Source organism: Mus caroli, chromosome 5 (genome assembly GCF_900094665.2).
Source record: "Mus caroli chromosome 5, CAROLI_EIJ_v1.1, whole genome shotgun sequence".
In the NCBI taxonomy this organism is placed as follows: domain Eukaryota; kingdom Metazoa; phylum Chordata; class Mammalia; order Rodentia; family Muridae; genus Mus; species Mus caroli.
The window spans coordinates 79,335,497-79,347,289 of record NC_034574.1 but is presented as its reverse complement, the minus strand read 5'-3'; the positions used below and the strand labels follow the sequence as shown (position 1 = coordinate 79,347,289).

Sequence of the window (11,793 nt, the reverse complement as noted above, 5' to 3'; positions counted from 1 at the left end):
AAAAAATGGGAATGGGTGGGTAGGGAAGTGGGGGGAGGGTATAGGGGACTTTTGAGATAGCATTGGAAATGTAATTGAGGAAAATACGTAAAAAAATATTAAAAATAAAAAAAGATAGGCTCACTAATACAGAATAGAATGATGTCTGCTGAGGCTGGAGAGATGGCTTAGCATTTAAGAGCATGCACTGCTCTTGCAGAAGGCCTAACTAAGTTTTATTCCCAGCACCAGCATAGGGTGGCTCACACCTGCCTCTAACTACAGTGTTGGGGGATCTAAGCTCCCTTCTGGCCTCCACAGTCTCTGGCATACATAAACATATATAGAAGTAAGAATATGTCTTTAAAACAAATAACCTTAGTAATAATAATAGTTATTAAAGGACGGAGTTGGGAAGAAAGGGATGGATACTATTCAGAACAGGCTATAAATTTTTGCTTTAAGAAGATTCTAATTTGGGGAATCTAATGTATAGCACAATTACTTAACAACGTATCATCTACTTGAAATGTGATGAAAGTCGAATCTTAGTATTCTCATACAAGAAAGCAAAAATGTGACATAAAAAGTTACTTTCCTTAATATAGGGAATAACATTTGCTCAAAAATGGAGAACTATGTCCAATTTAGTGGAGGGTAAATAGACACCTTCATTTTTCCCTCAGCATAACAGTAATATAGGAAAGACTGTTCCTCAATATGGTGGTGTTTGCATAAGAAGAAATACCTTCAATAACTAGTTAATAAATAAGTTGAAACTTTTCATACTAATTTTCCATTATTACATTGCATTAGTCAGAGAAGTATACTGACATACTGGATTTTAGCATATAATAATGGGACAGATAAAATAAGTTAGGCTAGCATCATTTCAAGTATTGAAATATCCAAAGTGTTTTGTTTTGTTTTATTTTGTTTGTCTCCCCTGCCATTTCAACAAAAGAAAAACAGATATAATTTTTGTCATTAACATATATTATTAACTATATCTTTTTTTTTTGTCTCCAGGGTGATTCTGGTGGACCATTAGTTAGTGAAGATTCTAAGGGCATCTGGTTCCTCGCTGGTATTGTAAGCTGGGGCGATGAATGTGCACTTCCAAACAAACCTGGTGTCTACACTCGGGTGACATTCTATCGAGACTGGATCACATCCAAAACTGGGCTCTAGTGTGGTTTTTCTTTGTAGATTCAAGCTCAGTGGTTACATAGCTGTTAAATATGTTTGTAATCCCCAAACCACATTTTCTTAGATATTTCTCCTCTTCTACACATTTAAATATAAAATTTAACAGCATGAAACTTTAGATTTAAAATGTTTATTAAAGTTTGGCGTATCTTTAGTGAGATTTTGAACCAAAATATATAATTTTCTCCTTTACCCATTTTGAGGATAGGTATAATTATTAAAGTGAATATGGTTTTGGTTTATTAAGGAAAGGCTCTCTGCTACTTTGGTGAGGCAGATATTTGGGTAATATATCACATGAGCATTAGTTATACATGATTCAAATTGTATAAGCCCTCTTCTACCGACCAGTTCATGGATTCTCCAGAATCAATGTGTTTGAGGACAGAGTCTGGTGCATTGTAGTAACACTACCCATAAGAGTTACTGGAGAAATATATATCTATTTTCTTTCTGGTCTCTGTGTCAAAACTAATTCTTCCAATTCTTCCTCATCTTAAGTGATAGAAATCAAAATAATAACTCCACGGAGTGTATTAATAGATCACAGTGTTTACTGACTTTTCCTTCTCTCTTGACTGTGAAACTGAAGTCAGAAGGTGGTTGTCTTGCAACAGTAGCATTATCCATGGGCATATTGGTCTTTTTTTTTTCAATAGTTAGCTTTAATTCATAATGCAAATAAAGCCACATTGTTTGTATTCCAACTCTTAAAATGTCTCAATAGTACAAATTAGCAACTAGATAAACAATATGAAAAATTGTTCTCATGTCACTCTGACTTTGCCCATTCAAAAACATTCTAGTGGAGGGTACAGGTGTCTGAAACTGCACAGTTATGTCAATTCTGATGCTCAGTTGACATTGCTCCAAAACCTTATCTAATCCAACTGCTTTCTCAGACTAAAGTCCATCATTGTCTCTATAGGACTTCATATTTCTCTGCTTCATCACTAACAATCTACAACTACCACCATAAACATCATGACAAAGTCCTAGTACCTCCTACAGATTGTATTAATAATATTCACTAATATTTACTGATTCTTATTCATGCCAGGCAATATACATAATTAAAATCAATGGACAACTCCAGGGAAATGGTCCCCCTGGTATTTCAATTTTGTTGATGAGCTTACTAAAGTATAGAGAAGGCCAGCAGTTTTCTCAAGATCAAAGAGCCTCTAATTGACTGAGATCCAAATCACACAGCTCTATTTCAGAACTTACAATTTTAACAGATTGTTATGTTACAGGATATTGTTAGGGCCTAAATATTTCTTTTTTATTATTATTAGGTATTTTCTTCATTTACATTTCCAATGCTATCCCAAAAGTCCCCCATGCCCTTCCCCCACCACTGCCCTACCCCCCCACTCCCACTTCTTGGCCCTGGTGTTCCCCTGTACTGAGGCAGATAAAGTGTGCAAGACCAATGGGCCTAAAAGAAATTAACAAACATAACTAGGTAAAGAAAATAAGATTTTCTGGTAGCTTAACCAGACTAGGCCTCCGTATCATGTTCTAAAATGTAGAATTTCTCAGAAACATTATGGATTAATTGTAGGTGCATTACATGGATGCTTTTATAACATTCAACTTATCTTGTTATATATCCCTAGGAATTAATTTTTTATTATTTGTATTTTAGAAAATAGATATAGACAAAATAAAAGTATGTGCACATTGGTTAAGACTGACCTAGCGTGGGCCAGGCATGGAAGAAGTGGGGCTTTGGTTGACAACCCCTCAAATTAAATAGGGGCAGATTCAAAAAATTAAAGAGTTATTTATTACCTCATGTAAAATCTGCTATGTTCTGAATAGTTAGAATAGTATTCAGTCATATAATATAATAAAGACTGTATTGTGTTTATTGATAATAACTTTTAAGTTACAGATTCTATGTGCCATATGTATTTTGTTCTATTAGAAAAAATTAATACACACTAATGACTTAACCCACCAATACTCTCCTTCACTTAATTTCTTTATATTTGCTGAATATGGACTGCCTCCATTAGAAAAGTATAAAATACTTTTATTTTGATTCAGAAAATGCTTTCATGTGAAGACATGTATTGTCAGATACATTCAAATAAGGATTATTAAATGACCCCCATCTACAGGTTGATACACTGTATAATAATAAAATCCCTTTCTTCAATATAAGGAAAAACAGTAATAATGGTTTCTCTCCATCTGGGCACCAAGGTCATAGGTATTTCTCCTATAAAAAGAAAACTCTCAAGATCCCATGACTTGAACACATGTAAAGAAATTAAGGTGGAATTTTCACAAAAGCTAGCTCTACTGTAAAGAATTATACATGCTATCTGAAACTGTAAAACCTCTGAATTTCCATACAAGGATAAGACAAAAACTCCTTGACACAAGTTTGGCAATGATTTTTATGAGTATGAGACCAAAATCTCATACAACATGGAATAATAAAATAAGCATTAAAACTACATAAACTAAAAACTTTCTGCACATCAGTCAACAAAACGAAAATGCATCCTAGAAGTTGAGAAAAAGCATGTTGTAAACCTTATATCTGACAAACACCCCAAATACACAAGAAAACAAGCTGCTCCACACCAGAAGAAACAAGAACCAACAAACTGATTTTAAAATGCATGAATGTCTTAAACATTTTCCCCAGAGAAGATATAGAAATGGCCAACACATCTACAAACAGGGTCTCAACTTCACTCATCATTACATTACATTAAACTGCAGCACTATCACCTCATGCTTGTTAGGATAAGTGAAAGGAAGAGGACTGTTAATAAGAATCTAAACTTGGAGCTGGAGAGATGGCTGAGAGGTTAAGAGCACTGACTGCTCTTCCAAAGGGCCTGAGTTCAATTCCCAGCAACAACATGGTGGCTCACAACCATCTGTAATGGAATCTGATGCCCTCTTCTCCTGTGTCTGAAGACAGTTACAGTGTACTCACATATATAAAATTAAAATAAAAATCTTTTCAAAAATTATTTAAACTGATAAAGCCACTATGAAAAATAGTATGCAAGTTTCCAAAGAAATCACAAATAAAACAATCATGGGTCCAACAATAGTACTAGGCACACTCGTGGTGCACAGGCATAGACACAGGTAAAAACCATACACGTGAAATAATTTTTAAAATATGAAAACAAAAGAGAATTAATTTATAGCACATTATGCTACAGGAAATAAACCAGTAAAACAAATACTGAATCATCTATTACACGTAGAACGCTTTTCATCACCTAGAAATAGAAGGGCGGTTGCTGTGGGCTGGAGATTGACAAACATACATACATCAAATCATTTTTACACTTTGAATATATACAATCATTATTGATTAAATAGTTAAAAGAATTTTTTAAACAACAGGAACCTCGATACCCTGAATATAAGTAATTACTACATTTATTACATAAATGAGTGCTGTCAGGAGGTATGGGGGTTTGGTGGGGCCCACTGGAAAGATTCCATGTTCTTTTACTAGGACAAGGAATTGGACCTAAACACGTAGACAATAGCAGTAGAAGTAAGGGAAGTTAATTAGAAAAGTATGTAGTTCCAAGGGAGAAAGTGGGCTGAGCAAAGACAAACGCGTTACAGTTAAAATAGTACCACTGTACAAAGTCGGGATTTTTATGGCACATAAAACAGTCTCTTCTCCAGGCTATTTTCCAGTGTGTGCTTTCTGGTGCTGCTCTGGTGCTACACGCAGTTCTACAAACAATTTATTGCACCACGTTACATGAATATCTTAAGTCTCCTCAAGGCATATATAGTTTAGCTATGAGTCACCTTCAGACTCTGGAGAGACTCTATACTGATTCCAAGTCTCCATCGAGAGCCTTGCTGTTCAGATCCTGTCTACTGCTTCCCTTGGCATGCTGAGTTGGCAGCACTTGTGCGAGCTCTCCTAGACCTCACTACCTCGCAAACAGCACTACAAGTTCTGCATGTTGAAGTACACTACACCAATCCCTCTTGGCTAGTGAGGTAACAAGCAAACTTTGAATGAGCTGAAGGGTCACTTTTCTGCTTGATTCTCCATTCCCTTTTAAAGCCTGATGCATTTATGGCTGCCACCTCTTGGGTACACTCACTGTGTGAATCCCATTCTATGTCACTGTCTTGGTTATTAATTGTGGCAAGCTCTATGGCTTACAGATTCCCTCCTCAGATCCGCCAATATCTAAAAAGAACAGTTTTGTCACAACCAGCTGTCTTCACTAACAACTCTACTTTGATCTCTGATTGCTCTCATTTCTCTCCCCCCATCTTGCTGTTTTTCAGGTTGTTTACCATTTATTTATACTGGAAAGTATACTTAGACCCACTCAGAATCATTCGGGCATAATAAGTTTACTGTCCTTCAGAACACACCATAGTTTAAGTAGAAATGGCTTCCCAAACAGAAAATGTTTCATTAAGTAAACAGCCCAAGATTATTTTTAAAAACTCACTTCTCTCAAGCCTTTGTACTTACTTGCTATTTAATGAATTCTCTTTGTTTAAGAAACAATCAAGCTAACTTAATTTTTCAATTTGAAATGTTGAGGAATAGTGTCAGTGAAATAAACACAACTGTTAATTCAAAAAAAAATTAGTCACAGCTAATTCTTGTGCTGTTAGTGATTGAAGGCTGAAGTTATCCCAGATACTATGTTCGAATACAGTAACAGTTTCACTGAGTTTTTATACAAATACAACAAAGAAAGCCACAAATGAAGGCATATTTGAAATTTATATTAGCATATAGAGCAGTTAGTTGGTTGCAGCAAGATGGAGGGGGAAAGGGAAAGAGTCTCAACTATAGGGTTCAGATGCTGCCTGGTACTCTTAGCCTTTGGGTCGGTGGAAGCTAAGGGGGTATTTGTGCATCCCGAAAGAATTTAGCTAATGGTAACAAGGATGGTAAGGAAAGCGTAGAGGTGGGCAATCGTAGGCTCTTTAGAAGACCAGAAGATAACTCAAGATATATTTGGCTCCCAGCTCTCTTCAGCCTTGTAGTTTCAGATTTTGCACACCTGCTAGGAACTTTGGTTTACAGAGCACAGTTTTATTACTTTCCCTTTAAAGACTCTGAGATTTTGGGTCTTTTGTATTATTCTGTATTCTTGTAATCTAAATATTTTTTTAAATGTAAATAAATAAAAGCATAAATTAATGAATAAAATTTGCAAGTTATAGGTCTTGGGACTTTATTGAATAAAAATACCATTTTTGTGTGTCTAAAACATGCAATATAAAAGGGAACAATTAAAAAATTACTATGAAGTTGAAAGAGAAATTAAAGAATATGTCCTGAATTTTTACAGAAATCAATGAGATTCAGAAGCCTCAGGACTTGCCTTGGAAAACCAAACTGCCTGATCTAAACTCCCTTCGATTATGAAAATGACACTTAAATTCCATTAGAAGAATGTTGGTACTGTCAAACATCGATTTCCCAGAATGATCTTTGAACAATTACACTGATCATGGTCATTACACTACTGCTCCATCATCTGCTGAGTGTCAGTTGCCATGTGCACACATCTACCTTCTCTGCAAAAATTCAGAGTTTATGTAAGCCACCTCTCAGATAAACCCAAGAAAGTATACCTTTCTCCACCACATTCCTTTCTAATGGTCTAGGACAGCTGTAGTTCCTTTGTTCTGCAAGTCTCCACATGGGATGAGGGTAAACTCTGCTCCATGTTCAGCCAGCCTTGTCCAGTTTCTTCCTCAGCCCTTTTTTTTTGTTTGTTTGTTTTTGTTTTTTTGAGACAGGGTTCAGCCCTTTCTTAGGTGGATGTAAAAAATGATAACTTTGGAATCTTGTGCGCGCCCTGGCTCGCCAGCAAGAATGACGCTGCAACAGTATCCTTCTGCACATGTTTATTGGGAGAGCTTGATTGCAGAGGCGAAGAGACCCCCAAGCCCAGAACTGGTGCTGCTTATATAGGCCTAGGAGAGGCGTGTCTCAAACCTGGATTGGTTGTGCTTGGGTTATGCTTACCGCCTCATTTGCATGTCTACATCTGATTGGTTAACTTCTCTCTCATCTGATTGGTTAACTTCTCTCTCATCTGATTGGTTAACTTCTCTCTCATCTGATTGGTTAATTTTGGTTAATTCTCAAAACCTCATCTTGGCAAAAAAACTTTACTGCCTATGTATGGTTGGTGGCCAGCGGTAGACAGCGCCACCCTGCAACAGCACATGTGGCTTCCCACATTGGAACACAAATTTAGGTTTCCCAAAATATCATCTTCCAAATGGTATTTGTTTTGTGAAGTTTTCCAGTGTATCCACTCTCAGACACTGGGGAAGTAGCTTGGTCCACTACAGAAGAATACCTGCCTTATATCTGGTGTCCAGGCCTTGTCTTTGAACTCTGTCAGTTAGCAGCGGGCCCTGACTCCCGTGATATCCCCACCCTAGAGACACAGGGGGAGGGATATTCGTGGAACTTGTGAATCTAAACCATGTCCCAGAAGAGGCCTTGGAAGGTGGGGTTTAGGGTTTGGACACCCAAAGTTGAGGAATGACCTGCAAGTAACCCCTTATATGTGTGCCCCAAGATGGGAGAAGCCAGTAGCAGACCCATAAGTGGGGGGAGGGGTAACCATTTTCTCTGTGCTACCTGGGGGTGTGAAACATTGGGACGCACATACTGGAGACCATTCCAGGGGTAGTTAAAGATTCAATGGCCAAGGTGAGAGAAGGGCTAGCCAAGCAGAAGAGAGAAAGAAACAGAGTCAGGGCTGATTCAAGTCTTGGTTAACCACCCTTATATCCACCTTGTTAGGACACCTATTGTTGACCTTTGGACCCTGCATATTGAACAAGCTTATAGCCTTCATAAAAGAGAATAGTAGCAGTACAGCTGATGGTTCTGTGCCAACAATATGAGACTCTGAGTATAGAACCTGAAGAATATGAGTTAGCTACCCAAGACCCCTGAGCATAGCTCCACGATTGGAGCTTGTACAAGAAAAAGGGGGAAATGAGGGACCTTAAGGGCTTTTTTTCAAGTCCCACACCCTCCTTACAGTTTTCCCCTCCTGCCTGGAGTCAAGGCTAGGCCAAGTTCCATTCTCTGCCCACAAGAACATTCTTAAGCAAAAAATTCTCAGAATGTACTGACTGATAGTCACCTGACCTTCTGGAAAGTCTCAGGTAGAGTTCAAATGTGTGTGTGTCATGCTTGCTAGCCAATAGATTTAAAGGTCAATATGCTTAGCCAATAAGTTTGAACTATAGCCTTGCTGATGTAACCTGTGCCCCTAAAAAGTATAAAACCTGCTTGTAATAGCCATGCAGGGTCGACTTCTAGTCACTCCCCTTGAGGGACTGATTGAAGGTCGACCCTAACTCTTCGGAAAATAAACTTCTTGCTTTTGCAAAGGGAAAGAGAAAAAAAAAAAAAGGAAATTGTTCTTGAGGAAATTGTCCTTGCAAACTAAAAATAAAAGGAGGGGAAGGAAAAGGGAAAAGGCCATAGTAAAATAAGAGAGGGTTTATTCCAGAGCCGTTTTGAATGGCCATGGACCAAGAACACAGATTTAGGTTACCCGAAATTTCATGTTCCAACAGGTAAGCAAATTCATGAAGTTTTATAGTTTTACAAAACAAAGTAATTGATAAACCAAGGCAGGTTTTAAAAACATCAATGGGTTCATCACAGAGGTGGTAACAGTGATATAGGGAGGATCTTCCATAGCCTCTGGTGAAATTCTTAGTGGTTTTGGTTGGTGGAAGCTAACAAAAGCTAAGTTAATATTGATAAGTTATTCTCCGACAGTGAAATGAGTCAATTCCAAACTGAAGTATATAAAGGTAGGTTTATTGGGAAGCCACTCCAGTGTGGGTTCACTGGTCCCAGGGAATAAAGTCAGGGAAGTCACCACAGGGAGGAAGACAGAAGGGAGGGGGGAGAGGAAATGCAGAGAGGGGGGAGAGGGAGAGAGAGGGAGAGAGAGAGGGAGAGAGAGGAGGAGGGACAGAGAGAGACAGAGAGAGGGGGAGGGAGAGGGAGGGAGAGAAATGCCAAATGTCTGGATTATAAAAAAAAGGGGGGGGCAGGGGATGCACAGCCACTGGGCTGAAAACTTTAGAATAGAGGATATGCCAGACGTGCCCTGTAACAGGTAGGGACTGAGGGATGCTGGGAGAAACTGGAGACCAGGTTTGCTTTGGTAAGTAAACTATGCACCTCAGCAGTTTGTCCTGGGTCTGAATCCCAACAAATATATTTTAAAAGTCATACATTTAAAAGTCAAATATATTTTAAGTCTAGTTGTCATATGATATTAGTTTTAATGGAGAGGTAAGTAAGGAAAAACTGACTGTTCAGAGGGTTGGGAAGTGCTAAAGTTAGCCCAAGATGGCCTCTTGACTTGCAACATTCCAACCTCTCCACAGAACTTCACTTTTGGTCTATTAATCAGTGCAGACTCAACTCTTTCACCAGGAATTCTCATTCACAAAAATTCATCAGTCTGCGCATGGCAGATGGCTCCAGGAAGTGTGAAAGTGAGATTAGCTTATGTGGTGAAGCTATGGAAAACTGGCTAAATTCTGAATTTATTGTGTAAGGACTGTTTGCTGTTTTGTTGTGTTATTTTGTTGTTTAATCTAGTGAGGAACATTCACATGAAGTTGAAAGCCCAAGAAATTCATGGTTGCTTGTTTCCTAAAGTAAGCATGGGAAGCGCTAAAGTGTCATGGGAGGTGAGTCCTGCAGCTGCCTGTTAATTGTTAGTCATGGAAAGCTTTATGAAGAAGAACAGACTACTGTTCTGATAAGACTGGCTGCTTTTATGGGGCTTTGACAAGTGGCTTGTTTAATGCAGAGGCTGTTTCGGCCCACCGGACCTTATTCTTCGTTTTGCTAGGAATAATAGTTGATGTTCAATAGACAGAGGATACCCTTGCCTGACAGCAATGGGAGGAGAGGCCCTTGGTCCTATAGAGACTTGTTGCCCCAACATAGGGGGATGTTAGAGCGGTGAGGCAGGAGTGATGAGTGGGTAGAGGAGAACCCTCATAGAGGAAAAGGGGATGGGGAGACAGGAAAGAGGGGGGAGAGAAGGAATGGGATGGGGGAGGTTTGAAGAAGGGTAACTAAGAATGGGGATATCATTTGAAATGTAAATGAATAAAATGATTAATAAAGAAAAAAATTAGTTGATGTTCAATATTTCACTGTTTCCAGAAGTTTATAGGACATAACTGTGACAACCAATGAGAGACAACTGCATGTTTCTACTGCATCTGTGCTTCACAGGTAAGATAGATGAGCTACAGTTTTCTAAAAACTCATATTCCTCACACGAACAAAAATACCTGGAAAGATGTGTCTACAAAGTCCAACTGACTAACACTTCAGTGACCATGAAATGGAAATCTTCCCAATCCAGATGCTAATTACCTTATATTAAACAAGCTTTAGCCCCAGAGAATCCATTCCTTCTCCATGATACACACACACACACACACACACACACATATCAGACCTAGCATACTATATAGCTAATAGATAAAAACTTTTGTATTCTAATAACTTAGCAGACAACTAGTTGCCACTAATGAGATGGCAAGACTGTTATCAGACAGCATCTTAGACATGCTGAAAAGCTTCCCCCATCTTGCTGTAATGGTCTTTCTGCTGTACCAAACAGTGTATTTTGAACTTACCTTGATTTCTTCATATAGTAAAACTATAAAACTTCTCAAAATTGCTTTATTACCAGCAAAGACTAAGAGAGTATGTGTAGTAGAGACTCAGTAACTCACTACTAAATAAATTAATAGCATACAGTATAAAAAGAATAAACCAACAAAAATACACCATCCAAACCAAAATGGCTGCCTTTACCCTAATAGTGTCCCTGCTTTGGGTGGGTGTGAATGAAAGCAAAGTAATTGGTAATCTGATAACAACAAACTGTGACTTACTAAATTCCAATGGAAGTCATACCAATATTTGTATGGCTAAATACTATCACCACATAACACAGAGAAGGATTCTAAGTAGCCTCAATGTGGGGTGATTATATAACACAATAGGATTATGCATTATAAATTAGCATATTATATCATCAATTCAGTTCCAGGATTTATGCAAGTATGTAGTTTTGCTCCAGTATCTAGTTTTCCTTTCAATTTGGTATGATAATAACAAGTAAAATCAAGGCAATAACAAAAATAATTTTACTATAATTTCCGCATGGATAGTCTGATCATTAAAACTGATTGATAAACTTAAATCTAGAATAATTGGTATTAGAACAGGCTGCTTAAAACAGTTAAAGTACTAGCTTTATGCATTGTCTAAGACAGCTTTATGTTATCATATAAATCCGTCGTGTGACTATTCAGCAAAATACATTTGAAAAGCAATTGTTTTGAGAAGTATGGTCTTCAAACAACAGATTTTTAATTGGATCGGGATTTTTAAATTACTTTTCTGTATTTCATTTTGTATCTGTCTAGTCACAACAGTTTTTAAAAAACATATTCATTAAGGCTAATTGGATGATATTATGAGTCACTTTCGACATCAGATTTAGACTCCAAGTGTCCTTCCTCACATACGATAAAAAGACG

General features: G+C 37.8%; 1 protein-coding gene across 1 annotated transcript in view; it reads left to right on the top strand.

The window, feature by feature from the left end:
• Positions 1-1,434, top strand: part of LOC110295226 (transmembrane protease serine 11C) — a 55,700-nt gene extending 54,266 nt beyond the window's left edge. The window contains exon 10 of the mRNA XM_021163707.1: positions 1,009-1,434. Coding sequence (XP_021019366.1) covers positions 1,009-1,170 — 162 coding nt within the window. The 3' untranslated portion in view covers positions 1,171-1,434. The remainder of the gene's footprint in view (positions 1-1,008) is intronic.
• Positions 1,435-11,793: the final 10,359 nt, after the last annotated feature.